Below are 24334 nucleotides of genomic sequence, written 5' to 3'. Positions count from 1 at the left end.
AACAAATCCTCAATCTCTTCCTTAAAATATCATTCTCCTCTGGGCTCATGTAAGGAAGGTTTGGTAAGCTAGACCCAAAAATAAAGTCAACCTAATGTTTAATGTCTTGCATAAGAGGCAAATCGCTCAGTAATTCCTCTACGATCAACTCCATGAAATCCTCTAGGATCTCTAGCACTTCTTCTAGAATTACTACTTCCTCCTTTACAACAATTATCAGCCCCTTAATCACCACTGGGCAGAAACATTCATTTTCTTTAACAATTTCATCAAGCTTATTTTCACTCTACATTATTACCAATAAACTAGACTTCTTTCCTCCTATATTTTTATCGAAGTGCAAAACATGAGCCATATCAATTTTAGGTGTGCCCCATGAAAACATTATCATGTTATCTTGTCCTTAATAAGTGATATCAGTATCAAACTGTTAAGGTCTACCAAGTAAAATATGACAAACATCCATATCAATAACATCACAAAGTACCTCTTCTCTGTAATGTTTTTTGATGGAGATAGGAACTTTGTAGGCTAGCGTTACTCAAACTTGGGAGCCGTTGCTTACCCAACTGAGAGTGTATGGCTTCCATTGATGATCAAGCTACGAAAAGAAACATGAGAAACATGTTCTGATGCCACCTGTTAAATAAAATTCTAGAATCCACCCGATAGAGAAAAGTACGAACTGAGGGTCACGCCAGAAATGTTTAAATACAAAAATAAAGAAATCCTAATGGATTTTTAATCCTAAACATGAATAAAATAGAAAATTGTGTAAAATAGTAAAATGTTATTTTTGGACTTAAAAGGTATAATAATAGTCCTTCTGACATCGGACGTCAAACTTACACATAGTATATTGAATATTTCCGATGCACAACTTCTTCTTCGATACGTGCAACCATCGTTCCTACATCATATATTCACAATTCAATTGAAATTAACTTCAATTTTTTACACATAACATCTCAAAAATTTGAGATCGTGCCACCACCAATTGAGTCATTACACTCTTGTACACTATTGTCAGATATTATATATTTGTTAGATTTTATTTTGATATATTTTATATTATTACTTAGTTTATTACTAATGACACTGATAAAAAGAGAAAATAGTTAAAAAGTTAAAAAAATATTAAAATAAATTATTTATCTTTTTAAATTTTGATTTTAAATATTTTGGTAAATGATAAATTCATAATTATTTATGAATTTAAATTTATAATTTATAACTATTTGAGTAATTTATATAAGCTCCTTGTATGTAAAAGTTTATAGTATTAGTTGTGGTCTATGATTGAATTGATTAATGATATAAGACACTTATCTACTCCATTGTTTTCGATTCAAATTTTCAATGTACTTAATTTGACCATTAATGTAAGATAGGTACTTAAATCAATCAATTAATATTCTTGTAGCAATGTGCAATGGACCTAAAATTGCAAAAGTTATTTGATGCTACTTTTATAAAGTATTAATTGTAGATACATTAATGTTATTATCTTTATATATACGTTTCTATTAAAGCATTTAGGTGAATCTCTTTAGTAACTTTTGTGATAAATAAGCCAAGAATATGCCAAGGTGTGTTTTATAAGCTATGGATTAAAATTACATAATAACGTGAAACCTAAAAAATTGAGGGGAAAAAAGATTATTTGTTAAAAGTATTTGACTTTTCTGTGAAGTGAATTCATACCTAATTTGGACTTGCAGTAATGTACCTTCCATGGCTTTTAATAGTTCAAAGATGTGTCATTTTCTTTTTGTTTTTTTTCTAATAAAAATATTTTAAAGTATCTTTTAAAGCTATGAAGTGTGAGAGAGGATAAGACCATGCATGTCGGTATACTATAAGATAAGAAATTTTATTTTTTATTTTTTTGAAATAAAGTCTCACTCTAGTGTATCAAAAAATTTGTAGAACTAAATCAAATAATAGTATAAAAGAAGGCTAAATGAAAAAGAACTATTAGTTCCTCTTTCTTCTAAGTTCTCTTATATAAACACTATTATATAGTTTTTTAAAATTTAATATCACTTTCGTTTTCTCGTTCAAAAAACTCACTCGATTAGAATTTTATTATATTCGATCTCTATCAATTTCATGTTTTAATTATGTGGGAATCAATTTTTAATTATCACGAATTTCCACAAAGAATCAACATCTCTAAATCATAATTTTAAATCATCGATCTTTTCTCTTTCGAATAACTGACCTTTTCTCTATCAAAGTGTTGATCTCTTCCTCGTACAGATTGTAGATCCAGTTTCTACTATCATGGCAGCAACGAATGTCACTCGCTCAGCCATCGCATGTAACACAAACACGACGGCTACTACTACAACCAACGTTTCTGGTCCAGTGAGAGAGGTCTCACTTCCTCTATCGATTGAAGATGTTCTAATATCAATTACTCCTCTTACAATACTAACACCATAAAATCCACCACCTCGAACAGTTGGACAGAGACCTTTCAAGATCTTCCAACCTTCCATCATTCTCTATCGTCACTCCAAGGTCAAATAACCTATAGTTTCAGAACATGAAATGCTCCACAGTCTCCAACAACTGCAAGCTAGTTTAGCCATGCAAAGGGCAAATAATTTGCTGAGTAATGTCTATAACAAAATGCAACGGTAGAATTCACACTTTCTCACTAAGATGATACTTCATATCCAAGAAAGTTTATAATTTGCTTCTCCTAAGGATAATCACGTTCGTGAAACCGTTTCATGCGGCGAGCAAAGAGTCGAACTCGGACATATCCTCGTCGACACGATTTTACCACACATCGCGATCCCTAGATCGCCAATCGCAATCTGCATCGAAAACATTATACTCCGCCTTATGGTTATGGAGGAAGACACGGGAGCCATACATCGTCGGATGATCATCGTCATCACCATATCGTTGAATCACAAAGTAGTAATCGAAAATCCTCAATAGCATGATCCCCAAATCCCTTCAAAAGCCCCTAAAGCTATAGAATTATGATGGAACAAGGGATTAGGACAAACATATTTAACATGTAGGTACTAGTTTGGACTATTATCACGCTCGGGGATATGTAGAATGCAATTTGTTCATATTAACCACTAAGGGAGCCACCATGGTGTGGTTCAAGGCCCTCATAGACTGGAGCATGAATTCTTGGAAGGAGTTGTGTGACTCATTCACTACCTAAAATTCACAATACGATAGCAGAAATCCACCATTGTTTTGCTCATCGGGATCCATCAGAAAAGGAAGGAAACTTTGCGAAAATATATTAATCGGTTCACAAAGGTAGCGGGAGAAGTTGGCGGAACAAATGACAGTTTGAAATGTTGGATATTCCATAAGGGATTGTTACTAGACTACATATTCCGTGAGAAGTTGAGACTGAAGGAAGCTCATAGCCCAAATGACATGTTGGATAAAGTCAAACCCTATATTAATTATGAGGAAGAACTCATAGTCGAAAAAGGAGATATTAAATTCAAAAATCCTCATATATCCTTCAGCGAAGACAATCGTATGATCCATAGTGATAGCCATTGGGAAGCGCAAACCACTGACGGCCCGATCTTGCCTCAAACTATAAAAATAATCAAATACACTAGTACATATAGACATCATTATTATCATACATATGGTCACACGTCGAGACTTCCGTGCGAAATGTTTGTTAATGATATTTAATGCGTCTGTTTTCAATGTTATGGATGTCCCATCAATGCTCTTCCACTTCCTACTCCTAGAGGTCGAAATGAAGGCACATGTAACAAGCTCTCGTTCTATGAGTAAGAGCAGGGGCTGGGGGACAATTGCTCTCGACCGTTCACCAGACTCATAATGGAATGCCTAACAATAAGCGTCGCGTAAAAAGGAGTGTGGAATAGGTGGGTTCTCACCCCAATCGAGGACTAGTGATTCCAACCTCTAGCGCAATTCTCATGCAACCCGCATGAGACTTCCTATCCCAAGAGAATGGTTTTAACCCTCACGCTATATAAAGCAAACACACTCCACTTTAAATACTCTCTCATTCATGCACACATATTATTTTCTCACTCATTCACTAACTTAGACGTTGAAATTTTAATCATATCAGTCTATTCATTTTCTTTATCGAAAGCTCACTCATCCAACCAGAATTCTTCTATTTGATATCAATCAATTTATGCTTTCAATTCGAAACAATATTATTAAAGCTAAATCAAATTATTTTTTTCAAGCATATATTAACTGGAAGTAATGTGGCCAGCTGTACTCTATTGACGTTATCTGATTATGAGTATTAATAATATCATTTATTATTTATACAATTATTTGGAGCTTGAATTCAAGGTTCTATTAGATTGCTCTTATCTTTAAACAATTGTATTATATAGAAAACCGATGTCTTACCCACCAAGCTTTGGACATTTCTTGCTGTCATCGAACACTTTGAGTACCCCACAAAACAGACAACTTTGTTTAAATGTTAATCTTAGAATATGATTCCATAATCCAATATGAAACTTCATCTAAAATATGTTTGTACCATATCAAATTAATACTGATAAAAACAACATAAAGATGCTTAACTTCTAAATTTTTAAAAAATTATATTCATTGTTAAAGTAAATTTGGTAAAATTAATCTTAAAAAAATGGATATAGAGTATCCGCTAGATTAAAATTATTCAATTATATAATATTTTCTTCTATTCTAAAAAACTTACTTTCTAAACAGATTTTATTTAATATATCAGGACATTATATAAATCAGATCAATTAATTATTTAAAATATAAAAATTATTTTTTTATTATAAATAGAACTAAAATAAATATTGATCATACAACACTCCTATGTATTTGGTTGAATTGTTGTAAATTGACATTAATAATATTACTGTTATTATTATTATTTTGGTTACTATAATATTGCTGTTATTAATTATAAAAATTAATATTATTTTAAAAATGATTCAATCACAGTTTTTTTAGTATTATCAAAACACTGACTGTATAAAAAAAAACTATTTATTATATTTTCTAATCATCATTGTTGTTTTTTTTAGTATAATCAAGATGATCATTTACATTATCATTAAATGTCCAATCTGTTTTATTACACAAGTAGGCCTAATGGATACTTCAATAATTAATGAATGACATCAAATAATACCTACATTATATTGTGAAAACAAGTTTGAACCAACTAAGTTGAAATTTTGTATGTGTTATATTGCAATAACTATACATGACAAAAGTTTTAAAATCGAATCTCGAATTAAAAGGCGCACATAACAAATACGCATTTGTTTGATCAGAAGCAGATAAGTATGTCCCTCAACGTACTATTAGTGTCTGATTCAATCAGATGATTATCTGCATAACATATCACATTGTGAACGGTTCCAATTACTTTTGATATACAAGAGAAACACGCATCATTTCAAATATTCAAATTCATTATCACTCATTAATTCTGATTTTTTCACGTTAGAATGATAATCTTGCATGTTCACCCACGCCGTCGCATCATAAACACTACTCTACCGCAACGAAAAACTCATTGTGTTATTTAATAAATGAAGACAAGAGAGATTGCTAAAATGAATTATTTGTTAGGGTTTTTTGATGTTTCTCTCTTACCAACTAATATAATATTCCCTTACCCTCCACTTCCCTCCAAACTCTGCCAACTTCAGGTAACATTCTTTCATTGGGACCAACCAACCAACCATATGGTCCAAATTTCCAAAAAGAAATTTAACACATTGGTCCTACAATACAACTCTAGAACTTATCTATTTTAAGCTTCATTTTTATTATATACTTTTATTTTTTTATGTATTAAATAATGGACTAAAGTACAAACACAAACTCAAATATGTGTCAGCAATATTCTCACACCCTTAACCACCACCACCACCTGTGCATTTGCTATGAACAATCATAAAGTCACAATGGTACAAAAAAGCACAAATAATTCCTTCTAGTAATTGATTTTATCAAGCAAAAAAATATATACTTTTCTTTCTTTCTTTCTAAAGGCCCATGTTATGTTACAACAATAATTAATCATTGTATAAATAATATATGTAGCATAAGATACCAAAGACAATAGTACTATTTTGTTATATTTCATTGGTGTTACACAATCATTGATTTTTACAGTTGTGTATGTATGTGACAATACATGTTCATGAGAATTAGATAATAATTGTTCAAGAATATAGTAAAATGGAACAACATAACAAACAGGAATAAAGGAGACAAAACTGATTTGTCAGTGCTGATTTTTCTTCTTGTCCTTCAATCATAAGCTTTTATGTGCTTTCCTTTCTTTGCTCTTCATTTGGCTTCATAGCATATTGCTTTTTCTTTGATAAATAACCTATGCATGTCAATTTAGTGCAAACATGATTTATGAAGGAAGAATCCAAGTTCGAGTTCCGACTAGAACCATCTCTAGTCAGATTTTACTTGTCTCTCAGTCAAATTTCATAGTACGAGAATCTTTTTCTCTTGATAATCGAAGAGTTATACCCAAATTTGAGTTTTGATTAGAATCATCACTGGTCCGATTTTACTTGCCTCTAAGAGGTAAACCCGAGTTCGAATTCTAACTAAAATCATCACCGGTAAGATTTTAATTATCTCTCAACCTAATTGCTGTCGAGAGTTAAACCCGGGTTTCAATTCTAAGTTAAACCAACACTGATTAGATTTTACTTATATTTCAACCTAATTTCAGATTATCAAGATTTTCTTCCCCCGAGAATCGGAGAGTTAAACACGAGTTAAATCTGACTAGAATCATCACTGGTCAAATTTTACTTACCTCGAGACCTAATTTTAGATTATCATAATTCTTTTACCCTGAAAACAGAGAGTTAAGACCAAAAGTAAAAGTAATAGCATTAAACCTACCTACTTACATGATTGTTTACACACAAAAAGTACATTAACAAATCTTACCAATCTTAGTTACTTCCTTTAGTTTATGTTTTTTTTTCAAAAAGGAACTGACAATTCCTACTAAACAAAGAGTGCAAAAGTGAACCATTCAAATTTGATTCCCTTTTCTTGATTTTAAATCAATAATTTACCCTTTTGTATTTTTTATCATATTTAGTTTTTTATGAATTGGCTTGCCGCCAAGCCATAAAGGGTCAAAGAAAATAGGACTCTTGTTTTTTTGCTTTTGTCACTTTTAATAGAATTTTGAAATATGAATAAAAACTTTTTCATATGATGAATTAATGATGGTGATTAAGCTTTAATATAGAGCACTTTAAGAAAGTTTTGCTTGAAACTAACTTAAAGAAAAAAGCTAAAAGTTGAATAAAAAGTTACTTACATTTATATAAACTGTTTCATCAAAGTTTTTTATTTCAGAATTTATCTCAACCATGAAGTTCCAAAGCAATGAGATTCTCAATGGAAAGTACTCGGCAAGAAACACAACCAAAAGTGCTTTTCTCATACCATTCACTCTTCTTCTCATCATGTTTCCTATTATTCTCATGAGAAACACAGAAGAATCATCACCATCATCATCGTTGTCGCCGTCGTCTCCGAACATGTCTTCTGTCAGAAACATGAACAACAGAACAGAAACAAAAGGATGTGACATCTTTTCTGGTAACTGGATTCCTTATTCTGAGGAACCTTATTACAATAACGTAACATGCAAATGGATGATAGATGAACAAAACTGCATGAAATTCGGTAGACCTGATGAAGAGTATCTTCATTGGAGATGGAAGCCGGACGAATGCGAGCTTCCACTCTTTAATGCAACTCAATTCTTAGAGCTTGTCAGTGGTAAGAAAATGGTTTTTGTTGGAGATTCTGTTGGAAGAAATCAGTTGCAATCTTTGTTGTGCCTCCTAAGTCAAGTAAGTAATCATTCACAGTATGTTTTCTGTCTTTTTCATAGGAGCTAAATTTTTTTGGAGAGTAGGTTTATAACATAGTATTATAGTCTCTATAAACAAGTGGTTTAGACTACTATACAAGATTCTGTAACAGGTCCGTAACCACGATCTGAGCCGTGACATCACGGTTTTTTATGTATTCGTGACCATCATCACGGCCGTATTTGATTGTGATTCTTTGTAGTATCTAGGATTGTGAACGTGACTGTGATTTAAAACATTGATTTTGTCGTTGTTTTCTTGACAATTTTGTAGATGATCTTATCTGCATGTTTATATATGAAATCCAACTAGTGAATGTTTGATTTCTTGTTTAGAGGAGACATGTTGATTCTAGAGGTTTAGAACGATTTTGACATGTTTGAATATTTTAGAGTAGAATTGATTCTAACTCGAAACTAGAATTTTGATATTTTGTCAGTTCATTTAAATCAATTTTTATCATTGTAAAACCAAACATGCTTATGTGTTTTTTCTTCTATTTAGGTGTCTGAACCGGAAGACGTTTCTCATAAATACACATCAGATGTCATATATTTCAGACGGTATTTCTTCCCCGATTATAATTTCACCCTTGGAAATCTATGGTCGCCATATTTTGTGAGATCAAGTGATGCTGATAAAAAAGGCCATTCATACAACAACATCATGAAACTATATGTAGATGAGGTAGATGAAGCATGGTCAAGTCAAGTTGAAAACTTTGACATAGTAATAATCTCAGCAGGACATTGGTTTTTTAGACCTTTAATGTACTATGAAAAGGGTCAACTTGTTGGATGCAACAAATGTGGAATAGAGAATGTAACAGATCTTGCTCACTACTATGGTTACAAAATGGCATTTAGGACAGCATTTAGAACCTTAACAAGTCTTGAAAATTTTAAGGGTGTGACATATTTTAGGACATTTTCTCCATCACATTTTGAGAATGGAGATTGGAACAAAGGAGGGAATTGTGTGAGGACAAAGCCATTTAGCAAGGAAGAAATGAAGTTAAATGGTTACTTTCTAGAGACATACATGACACAAGTGAATGAATTTAAAGTAGCACAAGAGGTAGCATCAAAGAAGGGATTGAAGTTTTTGATGCTAAATACAACTGAAATTATGTTGTTGAGACCTGATGGACACCCTAATGATTATGGACATTCTAAGAACACAAATGTTACATATTACAATGATTGTGTTCATTGGTGTTTGCCTGGACCTGTCGACACATGGAATGAGTTTTTGCTATATATGTTGAATATAGAAAGCAACTCATCTTATGACTCAAAGTTAGAGAGTGTTGTTTTATGAACATAAGATTTATCTGATTCACGGGAGTATTTATTTTTTGGAAATTTATTTTTGTAAATCAATTATTCTCTACACGCAATTGAAGAGACCGATTCCTCAATGCAGATAAGACCATAATGAGTGTCGAAGTTCTCCCTCTAGAGTTTTAATGTTATTGCATTTCCCAGTACTAGATTTGAACACAAAACTTTGTTTGCAAAGTAACTTTTACTTGTATTTACAAAAAGGGTAGGGAAATTGTGTAAGAGATTGATGAATGTATTTATTCACTATATAGATAATAACATGCAGAGTGGACATGCAAAGTGATTTGTGAATTTTTGTAATATATTTAGTGGAATGTCTTGATTATCAAATTGGTTAATATCCTATCCCAAGAAGCTCAATTGTATTAAGAAACATTGGCTAGTTCTATTTTGCCTTAAGAATCAATTGTCAAACACACATTTTAATGCTTCATATGATTTGAGTTTAACTTGCTTTTAATCAGATTTCTGATATTTTTCAATCTTTCTTGTATACATTTCATGGTGTAACTTATTAAAAAAGCTTTCAATTATATAACATTTGTCTTGGATATGAAGTAAAAGGGTAATTTGATCAAAGCCGAAGGCTAATAAGAATCTATAAATGCATGCAAGCAATTAAAAAGTCCTATTTGTCATAAAAATAAAAATAAAGTGATTTCTAGAATAATAAAATAACTTTTGAAAAAAAAGACAAAATATGGATAAGAAAATAGTGATTTCTAAATCTCTAAGCAATACATATTGACGTATGGTAGTAAGCAATTTCATGTGCCTGGATAATGATACTGACTTGAGCTTTGAGACTAAGCATAGGTGTAGCTTTCTGTCAATTCTTGGGCTTGTCAATGATATCATCAACCAAAATCATGAAATATGCTTTTATATGATTTCCCCTATTAACATCAACCTTGCTGTCAAATTATGAATCTCAAAACTTAAATAAGAATTATGCACTGAATGTGTAAAACTATCTGATTAAGATGACTATGCAACAAAAAGTTATATGCTGTCAAATTGTAAATGCATACTGCAACAAAAAGTTATATGCTGTCAAATTGTAAGTGCATAATGCAACAAAAAGTTATATGCTGTCAAATTGTAAATGCATAAAGTTATATTGAAAATGTTCTCTCAGCAATACTAGGAATAGGAAAGTATACAAGTTTCAAGAAATTTGCAACTTGAAGGAACCCAAATTATTTCAAGCTATAGACTTAATAGCGAAAATCACTTAACACAGAGATCACAGAACAATAATAACTTGAACTAGCAAAAGTAACTCGAGTTTACCATAGATACTATTAGAAAATAGAATACTATAAAAATATCGTATACTATCTTTTGTATTATATCAAGTAAAAATATCAATGACGTTCAAGATTCTTACTACTTTCCTTTTCCGTTTGATCAAAAATCTCACGAATTTGACACGGTATCTAGAGCATGGTTTGATCCTCCTTCGTGATGTGTCAACATTTCCCTGCAGTGTTTCTGAAAATTTGCCACCACAGGAAAAAAAATTCCTGCAAAACTACTTTCATCGCATGCAGAATCTCCTAATCTGCGCAATCCCAAAATATTCTGCCCCAGAAAAATCTCCACACACGCTCACGCGCCACCACCTTCCTCTGTGAATCCTGTCGTGCGTCTTTTGGTGAGTCTTTTTGCTGCCGAGTCGCGCTCCTGTCAATATTCTGCAATTGTCGTGTTTTGGACCACGAGTACTTAGGCTCCAGTGTAAAAAACCCCTTATCTCTCCTGTTTTGACGTTTGTTCTGTTGCGATCTCCGGTCTCTATTCCTGTTTAGGCTTGGTTTAACTTTTAGGACTTAAGTTTTCACTATCCTATTTGGTTTTTGGTGGCTTGTCGTCTTGTACTTTGGTGTTTTGCTCGATTTACAGTTGTTTCTATTATGTGGTTAACCTTTGGTAGATGCTTCTGCTTAAGTTAAACTTTTGTCTATTTTGGCATTCATTGGTTCCTCATATTGCTGCCTCGGTTGTTACAATTTCTCTTTTAAAACGTGTATTTGTAACAAATTTAAAGCTGAGTAAGTTTTAACTCGAGGGAGATTGTTAAAATATTGTAAAATACCTTATAATATCTTCTATATATTTGAGTATCCTAAGTTATTTCCTAGAATCGGTTTATAATCTTAGAGTATATTAGAGTATCTCTTAAGATTATATTTTATGTTCATTATTATTATTATTATTATTTGTTTTTGATTTCTTATTTATTTAGGAATGAGTCTGTGTTCATATGGAATTAGTGTTTAGTCTTTAGTTATCAATAATTCAAGGTTCTTAATATTTTCTCTCTTTCTTTTATCTAAATTCTCACAATTTCAACAGCTATCATATCATCTAATCTTTTGTGTATTCAACATTTTTTTCTCATTCTTACCTTGTCTTCGGCTGTAACTCTACACAGTAAAAACAGATGAAACATCGGTCAATGCGTTAATGAGTTAATTTCTGCACAAACTCCTTGTTATATATATTATATACACACGGTATTCAATAAGTACAACAAAAGTTCAGTTATGCATATTAAAAATTAACATATAATCTGAATTTTGGTCAAAAAGATATCCTGATAAATACAATTACATTTAAGGCTAAAATATAAAGCACAAATGCCGACCTAAGTAGCATGAGCCTCTGCTGGCTTTCAGTTCTGCCTGCAGAATGGTAAGGAAGCCTCTGAGGACCATCATAATCGGACAAACTTTGTACCTTATCAGAGGAGCCTCTAACAAAACGACTCCTAGCATTGTTTGCCTCTGAGTTGTTTTGCAGTTGTCGCCATTGCCCATTCAATCTTTCCAGCTCCATCTCTTTCACGTGAATTTCACCAAGTAAACCCTCAGCCTGTGTCTGAAAACATGAAAGGAAGATGGTTTATTAGACTCGCCGCCAGAAGGAAACCAAATGCGTAGAAGTAACATCCAGATAATCATTCTCACAGTTATTATTCGACTATCGCCAAAAAAATGCCACAGATGAAAAGAAAGAATAAACTGATTTTTGAAACACACGGTATCATGTATAAAAAACCAGGAAGTATGGAAAGCACCTGCTTAGCTGCTAGTTGCTCAAGTAAACCATGAAGTTGTTTATCCAATGTTTTCTCTCTTTGTGCTGCAGAGCAAGTCAATAATGTTTTAAAGATAATAGTACTTGCAATATGAAGCTTAAGTGTGCAAAATTAGTCGCAAAAGAGTATGGAGATGGAATAGTGTGAAAGTATCCCCAATTATATTCTTTAGGCCTCGCCGAGTTAGGTGGTTTTCAAAGAGAATAAAATAGTATTCAATAATTCTCAGATAGAAAGGATCAAACTGACATAAACTGTAATAAATCTCATTCAACTGTTACATTTTAAAAGCAACATAACTGGTGACTACAGTTAGATACCTGGACAATCATTAAACTAGGTATTAAATGTCCCATTTTCAAAGAAAGGGGTCCCTTGTGTATGTCTTTAATCTTTTGTTTTCCATATACAAAAAATATATATTGACATGAAACAGAAGTAAGGTATAACACCTGGGGAAGGCTGCTTAAGTGCATTTTCCTGCACTTCTGCCCATTTCTTTTCCAACTCCTTTACAGTATCCTCCATTGAACTCTGAAAATAAATAACAAATTTTGATGTGACAACAATGACTCAACTTAGTTCAATTACTATTGTTTTGGTTCTAAAGAAGTAATCAAAATAGTTCTGAAAGAATCTCTATTTTTCATATTCATCACTAAATGAAGAAATCACACCAAAGATTTCTAAAGCAAGGTTGTCGGAATTGAGTTTAAGCAGACTTGTTTTGTCTATGTTAGATCGACTCGTAAACTCAACTTGTGGACTCATACGAGTTTACCACATATCACAATAGTATATAATGACATATATACTTATATAATACAACAAATGCATAAAAAGATTCAACTCAAATATAATGCGATAACTGACATAAAAAACTCGATTACAAAGTTCCTACAAGTTTACCCTAGTTAACTGCGAGTACACTCCAAATTGATACCTAGACTCCTGCAAGTACGATTTCATGAGTTGACTAGCGAATTTAACAACCTTGCTCTAATGTCAAAATAGATTTAATCAGACAAATTTAGAAGGGAGGTGGGGACCTTATTCTTGCTTGAAGCAGCTGGAGCTTACCTTGGTCTTAGTCAAAGGAGGTGAGGGTTTGGCACTTTTGCAAGATCTTAACTAGGCCAAAGATATCCAAATTAATTGTTATTTTTTAATAAGATACCCAACTTGTAATGGACAGTGGGGCAGTCTAAAATTAACAGAAGTATCTGAATTTGGGTATAAATTTAGAAGTGTCAGGATACTTTAGTTTTAAAACCAAACTTGTTGGTTCAGTTTGAAAGGAGATGAGCGGAAGTGGTTGCTTATTCCCTAATGAGTGTGGCCACTTTAGGGCTTAGTCTTCATGTTTTTGAGTCTTTACCAGTTTGTATTTCCGATTCTGTTCTAAGAGAAATTCTAGAGTTTGCTTCAATCCAAAAAAATTAATCTAATCAGCCAATAAGTCCTTGAAGTTGAATATATCCATTTAGTCTCCAAATTTCTTAGAGACTTATTTGATAGATAAAATGAGCATTCAAGAACAGCAGTCAAATTTCCACCATTCAGCAATTAAATGAATCAGGACTGACGCCGACACCATCTGAGTGCTCAGGGGGCATTTGATTTAATCATATCTCATAATATAAACATTTATTTAGTAAGGTACCTTAATGAAAATAACTTATGACATGTTTATAAATAGTTTTCAGTTGATTTCAATAAACTTTTCGAAATAGCTTATGAATAATCACTTAATTAAACTCCCTAAAACTGCATATTGAGTATGCACTTGATTATGTTGTTGATCTAAATGCACCCTTACTCATTCAATATTGAACAATATGTTATGGTTAAGAATGCAAAAGAGAATTGTATGATTAAAAACAAAATACCAGTTCGTTCTTCCTTTCTTCCAATTTGTCAAGCATAGCCGATTTTGAAACTTCTCCATCCATATCTGCATCAAAGCCAGTTTTAGTATATGTCTTGTTTTCTTCCTCCCAACTCTCAGCAGTCCAAGATTGGCCAGCATTTTCAGAAGCTCGCAGCCGCATATTTTCTATCTCAGTCTTCAGCTTCTCTTCAGCTTCATCCATTTCCTGTAACTCAAAACAGAAGAACCAATAATAACTAAAACACAAAACAATGAACTTCAATTCCTAAAATATGTAACTAAGTAAACCGCCAAATAAAACATCACATTCACTCTCTATAGTCTCTATCATGGCACACACTGACACATCAAACAATATTGTCATTCAGCATAACACAGTACAGAAGACATATAACAATCCTCAGTCCCACCTCTAGCTTGCTCCTTAGTAGTTCAGCCTCCTGTAATTTTTCCTTGATCTTATCCTCGCAATTGGATATAGCATTCTCAAAAGCAGCATTTTCTTCCTTCAGTGTCTCCTCTCTAAGCTGGGCCTGCCCTCGTAGAACAGAAGTAAATTAGTCGCATATAAAAATTGAAACCAAATGTATCCCCCAATTAAATCCCTAGAATTGTAGTAGAAAATTTAGTAGCTTGAACTAAATAAATCACAACGATTCCTGAAATTGAAAATCTCTGATCACATCAATCATTCCAAACAGTTTCATAACAAAATTGACCAACTAAAGAAAACTTTTTGTAATCAAGCGTTTTCAATTTCAAAGGTCGTTTTGAAATTTCAGATTAATTTCACTAATAAATTAACAAACACATCGAATTTCAAAAATTATTAAACAATTGCATGACTAAATATTACTTCCTCTGTTTTTTATTATAAGCCATTTTAGAAGAAAAAAAAATGTACCACAATATAAGTCACTTTACATTACCAATGAATAATTAATGCTATTATTCCTATTACACCCTTAAAAGTTTATTATTCTCTCTCCTTTCAATTATGTAAAATTATTTTTCTCATGTCATTAATGAAGGACAATTTTGTAAAAACATTCTGAATTTCTCATTTTCATACAACAATCATTATTTTTCTTAATACGTGTGAAAAGACAAAAACGACTTATAATAAAAAACGGAGGTAGTACAACACAACAACAACAACCAAGCCTTATCCCACTAAGTGGGATCGGCTACATGGATCAATTTTCGTCATAATGTTCTATCTAGGACCATGCTTTTGTCCAAATCGTTAATCTCGAGATCTTTCTTGATAACTTTTCTTATAATTTTTCTAGGTCTTCCACTACCTCTAGTAGTTTAACTTCTCTCCATCTGATCTATTTGCCTTACCACACAATCTACAAGTCTTCTCTCTCCGAGTCCAAACTACCTAAGTAAGTCTATTTTCCATCATCTTTTCTACTATGAGTGCTACCCCAACACTCTCTCTAATATTATCATTTATAATCTTTTCCTGTCTAATTTTACCACACATCCAATGCAACATCCTCATCTTTGCTACACATACTTTATTGTGTAGCAGAGATGAGGATATTATACTGGATGAATCAAAAATAAACTAAAGTGACCGAGCATTTCCAATTTCAAGAATCATTTTGTGATTTCATAACTTTACAACTTAACAGACAAACACCTAGAATTTCCAGAATTAAACAACTCCGTTACGAAACTAACCAACTCAAAAAGACTAAACTCATCCAGTATTATCAACTTCAGTAACTTCACGACTCAATTAACAAAATCACAAAACAATCCCCGAAACTGTAATTCTTCAATCACATGGATCCTCAGCCATTCCAAACTGTTTCATAACTAAATTGACCAACATCAAAAAGACTAATCTAATCAAACATTTTCAATTTCAGAGACAATTTTTCAATTTCAGTAATTAAACAACTACACAACTAAATGAACTAATTTAAAAACAATTAATCTAATAATGCAGTTTACAATTTCAGAGATCATTTATAATCGAACGCGTAGTTTCTCCATACCTGATGGCGAGTGGAGGAATGCGCGTTTAATTGGAGAGCGAGAGCGTTATTGGAAGCTAAAGAGTGAGCGTGAAGATGAGGAAGACGCTGTGAGATATCAGGAGGAGGTAATCGAAGGCGTAGATCTTGGATCGAACGTTGGAGGGAATTAAATTTGTGATCGAGTTCACGAACGTAGGTTTTCTGAGAATCGGTGAAAAGGATTGGGATTGAATCTTCGGTGCCTGATTCTGATCCTCCTGCTCCTCCTACTACATCTGCTGCCCATGCTAATAGGCCTGCCATTTTTGTTTTCGGTTTACCTCTCTTTCTTTCTGGTTTTTTTGTTTTGTTTTTGTGATGATTACGGTGATAGTGTTGTTTCTTCACGACTTGGGTACAGTGATTCAATTCGTAAATTAGTAGACTATTTTAATAATGAGATTAAAGATACAGATAATAAACTAGTTTTACACTATCATTCAATATAAAATTTTATCATATCATATCAATATAAAATACATGTTTTGTGTGATTTGACAAAATACATGTTTGTGATTGGCTGATAGGGTAAAAAAAATTTACAATGTCAATGGAAATTCTTCTTTCTCTTTAATGAGATTAAAAGTAGTACATTGTAAGTATAAACTAATTTTACAATATCATTCACTAGAATTATAAGATTTTGTCATATCATATTAATATTTTAAAACTAAACGTGTGATTTGATTACAATAATCATAAATTGGACATTATCAAGTTTCTAGATGACACTAAACAAAATTATGTGTAGTTATTGTGTGTATGTATAGAAAAAAGTTGAAGATGATGAAAAAATTCTTTATATATATATAGATAGATATAGAGAGAGAGAGAGAGAGATTTTAAAAAAAATTATAAGTTGGAATTTTCAAAAGAGTATGTGTCGACCCATAGCATGAGGGTGTCGATTTATAGAGGCATTTTTGCTTCTATGTGTCGACCTAAGATATCATAGGCGTCGACCCCAAGCAGGCATAGAATTTGCCTTTGCACAAAGCATAACATGCGTCGACCTCAAGCATGCATGAGTCGACCTCAATATGTTATGTGTCGATCTAATGGACTTGTGTGCCGACACATAAAAGACAACAACTTTGATTTTGTAAAACCTTTAGCATGTGTCGACCTATAGCTTGGATGTATCGACCTCTAACCTATATTTTTACATAAAAACTCAATTTTGACTTGTAAATTATTTCTAACCTGATTTTAAGTATCCTAATATGAAAATGCACATCTAGACATAGAGGATAAGGTCCAATATACACAAATACTAAGTGTCTTAGTTTTGACATCATTCAAAACATTTCTAAGAGGATAGTGCACTCATAGTAGTCAGTCAGTATCTTGAGCTGCAGGGCAGTTTCAAGAGTGACATTTAGCCAAAGTTATAGGAGCCATATAGGGTCTGTAATTGATAATACTTCCCTGAGTTTCAACGTTTATATGGAATGAGTGACACTACCTAGTGATTCATATAGTGTGGCCAGAATTAACCGACTCAAACGAATATTGCGTCCCCCATGGATTTGGATCGCCATAGCAACATATTTCTTGGCTACCTGCAATAACTTTGAACAAAAAACAAAATGTGACAGCTAAAGTGTCAAGAAAGTAATGTGTTCTTCATTTGATACATCTTTAGTATCGATTTTGTGTTGGTCGAATATATAATGGGCGAAGGCGGCGCGTCTGACTGAGAATCTGAAGATATGGTTAACCTTCCATTTAGGATTAAAAATCTCTCCAGTTAGGTTGAAGGCCAGTTATAGTCGCCACATCGAGCAAGGCAGGTGTAATCATGTCATATTTCAGCTGGAAGGTGTTAGTCGAACCTTCCGAGAAGTATAGTGTTGCAATGAGCATGTTTGGGTTATACGTAGGCCCGCTCCTAGATAGTCGAATAAATTCATACAAACCCTGATCTTTCTAAAACTGGGTCTTTTGGATTCAACTTTGTTTAGTCATTCATAATAAACATTTTTCTTGACATATGGTGCAACACAGAGTACACGAGTGAGTGGACTCATGAAACCCATTTCATAAGGTATATCCAAGAAAACGCATGGTTTATAGTGATGGTAAAAAAGGAAAGGGTTGCTTCACTTTTTTGGACTCAATAGAAGAATCAGCAAACTGTCCAAGAAAGGCATGAACATTATCAGAGATAATGAATGAGATCATTACATATGATTTCCATATCAACGCTTTCACTTTTTCCAAAGAAGGTTCTTACGCGAAGAATTTATCTCCAAAATTAATGAGAGCTTTCATGGTAGAAGCTAAAGGAACTGGGAGTGTGACTACATTAGATGATGATGTCATTATTGGTGAAGGTCTAGAAGAATACAAGAAAAAAGAAGCTTTGACTGCAAGTTTGGCTATGGAGCTTTCTAGGGTTTGAAACAGAGAAAGTTTGAAAAAAGGAGCATTTATGTTCTCATAGACTTTTCCTGGGGGAAATGGTAGTCACTACCCTCTTCTCAAAATAAAGCATGTGATGTGCCCTGGCCAAGCGCGACTTTTCTTTTCTGAGGAGTTAATGGAGACATAAGGACTTGAAGGTTTTGTGGGCCACGTTCTTCCTGGGAAAGCGGAGTAATGATAACTCTTGTACATGCATCGCATTGAGGATACGTTTAGGAAAATTTGTCATGATTGCAATGGTGTCAGCGCACTACTTTGAATAGTGTCAAAAGTCTTTTCAAAAAAGATTGCCTTTCTCTTTCACTAAAGACTCAATTAAAAGTAGCATTTTTTAGGGGGGAAATGTGTTCGCCAGTGTTTTTGACATAGGTAGTTTGACGAAGAAAAGTTAATGTCGAGAAGAGATATTGCCATGTTTGAAGTTACTTAGTGATATTTTGTTCGACCAATGTTTGGTCAACTTCGACATGCTTATTTTCACATTTGTGAGACTTGGCATATTTTGACAAATGTTGAAAGATGGTTAAGACTTCGATTACGGCCAATTACAAAAGGATAAGATCAAGTAACTGCCATTTAAAGATATCTAAATGTGAAGACATGTGGGAGTCAGCCATCAGCCCCAATACCACGTATAAGGGTACATGTTGAGCATGTGAGTCATAATTGTTGAAAACAGTTATACTTTTTTACTAGTATATATAGATAGTCCCTGCGTAAGGATTGAGGTGAGAGAAATCATATACAAAAACTCTATAGAACATCGTGTACACCATCTTTTATTCATTTAATTGAAACCATTTACATCATTTCTTGAACATCTACTTCAGTTTCATTGTCTTTACATTTATTTTACTTCAGTTTCTTGTCTCGACCCAGTTGGTAACTTTACTTAATTTATAGTTTATTTTTCGAACTTATGAACATTCAAAAACCACTTGTAAAATTTACGCACAATATATCCTATGATTCACTAGTTGATCATGCAAGTAACAATTTTTAAGACTTGCGTTTGTTTACCAAAAATTACAATAAACATTAAGTCTCGCCTGAGGGACTCAAATAAGTCTCACTTGAAGGACTCAACTAAGTCTCGCTTGAGGGACATAACTAAGTCTCACCTAAGGGATTAAACTAAGTTTCGTCTGAGAGACCCAACTAAGTCTCACATGAGGGACACAACTAAATCTCATATGAGGGTTCAACTAAGTCTCGCTTGAGGCACTCAACTAAGTCTCGTTGGAAGAACTTAACTAACCCTCGTTCAGAAGGATCATCTAAAACCTCGAGACCTAAAGGTAGGAATAAAGCATCGATGAGTCTCCTTAGAGAGGTCCGAAGATGAGTCATGGGTTAAAACACTTCGGCCTCTACAAGCCCTCGTGATTGAAAGACTGTGTAGTGGTATAATTGGAAGAGATCTTGGGGGTGAGACGAACGACATACACATAGTCATTCATTCTTCCCAAGTAGTGCTTTCAAAGGTTCAAACACCCCTGTTTAGGATTGAGTGCTCCTTTCCCAAATATATCGCTCGAACCTGGAATCTCTCCGTCCATGATGTGCGATCGTGCGTAGAGCATATATCGGATCAACATACGTTACATAGGAAGTCATTGAACTTAAATATACCTTCTAGATTTCAAGGAATCAACCATGCATTTCTAGAATGGTTGCTACATCATATGGAGACTCGATTCCAGACTCTTGAACTATAAATACATCAGTATTGTGATACTTGATAAGTATTAACAGTTTAGAGAAAATACATAGATACAGTAGCTTCTCACCTCACATGTTAGCTCTCAATACCATAACAGCCCTAAAGCCTCTAACAACCCTTATCCACTAAGGGTTGTCAAACATTTATACTTTTAGTGAGTACAAATTCCCTTATTTCTTATTGATGAGATTTGTCATGTTTGTCATAAGTTGTGATTGGGTACACTTGGTAAACACACAATTCATTGTAGGCAGTTTCTAGAATTCAAATATTGGCATGACTTTGTCAGGGATGTTATGTTTGATATATTTTGACGAACAGGAGTTTATGTAAATTTCTTAACCGACCCACATGATAGAAGATCGACATTTATGTTAGTTGATGTTCTGATATACTCGAACGTATCGCATGCTCGAACATACAATAGAGTCATCGTCGAACTTTATTTATCCCCAAAGGGATGGGAAAACATCAATAAAACACGAGGGAAAGAGATATGTTGGGTAAGGAAGTTGGTTATGCAAGGGGAAAGTGTTAGCATCCCTAACATCCATGGTACTCCATGGGAACCATTTTGATTGTTCTCGCTCGAATACGTGTGATATCTAAAGATTACTCGCAAAAGAATGGGAAAAGGGAAGAAATACATAAAGTGCTCGGTGTGGATTGGGTCCCTCATGCCTACGTATCCTTGTCATATCCCAATTTTGTCCGGGTAAAAAAAATCTTTCACCAACATTCACTATCGGATGTTATAAGGCATGAACTCTATCTTAAGGCATAAACTCTATCTTAGGGTTTCTCAACCCTCAGTGACATCAAATTTTCTGTAGCATTTCATCTGTTACGATCCTTGTACATGACTCAAGAAAAAACATCTGTTGCATTTGTCTCTTATTGTTGTTACTAAAGCATGGGATGATATGCGCATTTTTGGGATTTACTGGTTAAAAGGCCCATTTTTTTTGTTTTATCCATAAAGACTTGATAGTTTGAAAAAAGCCCACGTCTGTCAACACATTTGCAAGTCCAAAGTGTGTTTCAATTTTTTTACGTTACTAATCCAAGTCCACTTTTCTTGTTAGTAGGTATTAAGAGCCATGTTTTTTCTATGATCACTTGTTATTAGTCCATTTACACATCCCAAATATCTATGCCAAATTCTAAGTCCTTCATAGGTCCCTAAATTAAATTTGCATTTTTTTTGAAGCATGTATGTGTTGGATTTAAGATAAGTCACCATGTTTAAGACTCATGTACCAAAATCCTTTGTTGGTTTTGTGATTGGAATTGAAGTTACAATACTTATGACTTGTGGTTCATTTTAAATCTTTTGGTCACGTTTGTATTTTGCTGATGGTAATATACTAAAGGCAACCACTAGTTAGGTGTTTATGATGGTCCAAACAAGTTTCTAAATAAAATAAAGTTTAAATGTTTAAAAAAGAGATTAATTACATAAATGAATTTTTAGTCTAAGATATTACAAATAATTCCAAAGTTAATACATTATCCAAAAGTCCAACGACTACATCAAAGTGAACTTAAAAAAATTAAAAGTTGTTGTAAATCCAGCAGATTGAAGACGAAATTTTTGAAAGCCATTGCCAAAACCATCTTTTGAAGTGAAGCGCCCCAAAATTCAACCTCCTCCAAAAGCTGGCGTAGACTTCTCCCTTCAATTAAGGTCACTTCATTTGTGTGACCTGCAAAAATCAACTCAAGATTAAAAGTCTTTTCAAATAAGCACTTAAAAAAGCTGGAAAATAAATTGATGAATTGAATAGGTTAAAGCTTTGCCCAGAAGACCATAACGAACACCCAGTTCAAACAACAATAAATCCACAAAATAACAATCCCACGAAATCAGGGATGAAAAGTAAACCTGACAAATAATTTTAAAACCTAATGAACTCATCATGAAAAAGAGCTTAAATACCCATAACAGATGATGGTAAATGAGGAGGTTGAATGATAAAAGAGGCAATCAAAAATAATTTTTTGTTTTGAACATCAACCACATAACGATCAAAAAGAAACAAAGAGGATGGTGAATCATAAAAACAAAAAAAGAAATAAAAAAATATTGTTTCATTCAAACACAACCAAACAGCATCCAAAGGAAAAGCAGAAGAAGGAGAAGATCGAAAGAAGGTGCTTATCTGAAGCGTGGTGGAGAAGCTCGCGTCGGCGGCGACGTAACTCGAACCAAATGACTCATGGTTTTTCGGTGAATCTCCAAGCACGTTAAACCTAGCACAACAAGAAGAATTAAAACGCGCCGAAAAGAGGAGAAGAAGAAGAAGGACATTGAAAAAAGAGAAGCCATTTACCGGGGTTCGTTGTAGTCGTGGCCGTCGGATTAGCTCCAAGTTGGTATATCCTTTTATTTTATTTTCTTCCTTTCACATCGCCTTCGTTGTACGCCAAGTCCGTGTTCTTGTTTACTTGAAACCCTTGCCACTATTGGTTTGGTTGTAGTGTTAGGGTTTCGGTTGAAACCTCTGATCTGGACGATTGAAGTTGTTTTTTTGGAAAATCTGAGTCCGGATTCGAACTCAGAATGTTGTTTTATGTAGGATAGGGTTTCGTGTGGTTGGACCACCATAAGGTAGGGGTGGCGCCGTTGCAGACGGCCGCTCGCCGCTCTCTTCTCCGACGAACTGGTCAGAGAGAGAGAGAAGCTCAGTTGCAGAGCGTTTTAGGGTTTGAGAAGTGAAGAGAGAGAGAGAGAGAGAGAGAGAGAGAGAGAGAGAGAGAGAGAGAGAGAGAGAGAGAGAGAGAGAGAGAACAGATTGAAAATGAGGTTTTTTTTATTGAAAAGGGAATTTAAGGCGTGGTCCTTGGATGAGCACGGTGGTGACAAGTGTCTCCACCATGGACACTTGTCACCAATTGTTTGATTCTTTTTGGTGGATTCTGTGTGACAATCATGGATCCTTACCGTGTCCCAGCATAATTATCGTCCGTCCACCCTTGTTGACTTAATCAAGTCATGAAATCTAACGGCCTTTGATTCAGCTGCATGGTCAATTCATTGACCAGGTGATCCATTGGATTCGTGGGCCCAACATCTCCTTTGAATTGGGCTCAAAGACATTTTTGTTATTTAAACCCCCTTGTTATTCTGTACAGCGCCCAGATTTAGGCCTCTCTTACTATCAACCCATTTTCTTTTATTTTTTGCTTGTTCAATTGTTTTTCTTTATTATATTTTTCATGTATACATATAAAATATATATTAAAGTATTATTGTTATAAAAAACAATATTTTTATTTTATTTATTTCAACTTTTATTTTAAATGCTTTATTTGTTAATTGAAAATTAATCATTATTTTAAGTTGTAGAATTTGTTTAAGATATCATCTTGAATATGCTTGATTAAATTCACTTGTGCAATTCCTAAGTTCGTTTGAACCATGATTTAAGTTATATTTTCATATTGACCCTTATCCCATAATCACTCTAATTGCTATATTAAATTATTTAAAAAATAAATCACATATTTCTCGATTCAAAGTCGAGCCCATTTTCAAACACCTTTGTAAGTCGATCGCTTTTAAAGCATCGCCATCAACCTCACATGGCTTACTCTTGGGCCTTCTTACAATGAGACCTATTCGATTTTAATTAATCAATTAGATGAATTATTCACTAAATAAATGCGATTCATTCACAAAATATAAATTTAAAACCTCAATCCAACATCGAGTATTCTTTATTAAAATTAAATTAAAATACATAATCACGATTAAATACTATTTCATTTAGAAATGAAAATGGAGATGGTTTTGAGTTTTTAATTCCTCTCCTCGATTATTTGAATATGAATTCTTTTACTCGGTGAGTCGAATAATCGTCATTTCTAATCCATTTAAGCACAAACAAATCAAGTCCTTTTATGA

The 24334-nt window shown here is 33.5% G+C and overlaps 2 protein-coding genes and 1 long non-coding RNA gene across 3 annotated transcripts; 1 reads left to right on the top strand and 2 right to left on the bottom strand.

Moving 5' to 3' along the window:
* Positions 1–6056: 6056 nt before the first annotated feature.
* Positions 6057–7479, bottom strand: LOC127120539 (uncharacterized). Its single transcript, XR_007803223.1, has 2 exons — positions 7343–7479; positions 6057–6376 (listed from the first exon to the last, which is right to left on the bottom strand). It is a non-coding gene; the product is annotated as an uncharacterized LOC127120539 (long non-coding RNA).
* On the top strand, positions 6690–9595 carry LOC127120523 (protein trichome birefringence-like 19). The gene is made up of 2 exons (XM_051050979.1): positions 6690–7883; positions 8409–9595. The coding sequence occupies exons 1-2, from the start codon at positions 7395–7397 to the stop codon at positions 9222–9224; spliced, it is 1305 nt and encodes a 434-aa protein (XP_050906936.1). The 5' UTR covers positions 6690–7394; the 3' UTR covers positions 9225–9595.
* Positions 9596–11728: 2133 nt separating this feature from the next.
* LOC127120532 (uncharacterized) lies at positions 11729–16664 on the bottom strand. Its single transcript, XM_051050991.1, has 6 exons — positions 16257–16664; positions 14655–14777; positions 14243–14449; positions 12806–12887; positions 12333–12397; positions 11729–12133 (listed from the first exon to the last, which is right to left on the bottom strand). The coding sequence occupies exons 1-6, from the start codon at positions 16539–16541 to the stop codon at positions 11837–11839; spliced, it is 1059 nt and encodes a 352-aa protein (XP_050906948.1). The 5' UTR covers positions 16542–16664; the 3' UTR covers positions 11729–11836.
* Positions 16665–24334: the final 7670 nt, after the last annotated feature.

This window comes from Lathyrus oleraceus, chromosome 1 (genome assembly GCF_024323335.1).
Source record: "Lathyrus oleraceus cultivar Zhongwan6 chromosome 1, CAAS_Psat_ZW6_1.0, whole genome shotgun sequence".
NCBI classification, from domain to species: Eukaryota; Viridiplantae; Streptophyta; class Magnoliopsida; order Fabales; family Fabaceae; genus Lathyrus; species Lathyrus oleraceus.
Note: the sequence above shows the minus strand (reverse complement) of the source record. Positions and strands in the feature narration are given on the sequence as shown.

Excerpts from the sequence above, each read along its gene's own strand:
- LOC127120523 (XM_051050979.1), top strand. The coding sequence starts at position 7,395 with ATGAAGTTCCAAAGCAATGAGATTCTCAATGGAAAGTACTCGGCAAGA. Across the intron at positions 7,884-8,408 it reads TGTTGTGCCTCCTAAGTCAA|GTGTCTGAACCGGAAGACGT; the intron begins GTAAGTAATCAT and ends TCTTCTATTTAG.
- LOC127120532 (XM_051050991.1), bottom strand. The coding sequence starts at position 16,541 with ATGGCAGGCCTATTAGCATGGGCAGCAGATGTAGTAGGAGGAGCAGGA. Across the intron at positions 14,778-16,256 it reads ATTCCTCCACTCGCCATCAG|GCCCAGCTTAGAGAGGAGAC; the intron begins GTATGGAGAAAC and ends CTACGAGGGCAG. Across the intron at positions 14,450-14,654 it reads TACTAAGGAGCAAGCTAGAG|GAAATGGATGAAGCTGAAGA; the intron begins GTGGGACTGAGG and ends TTTGAGTTACAG.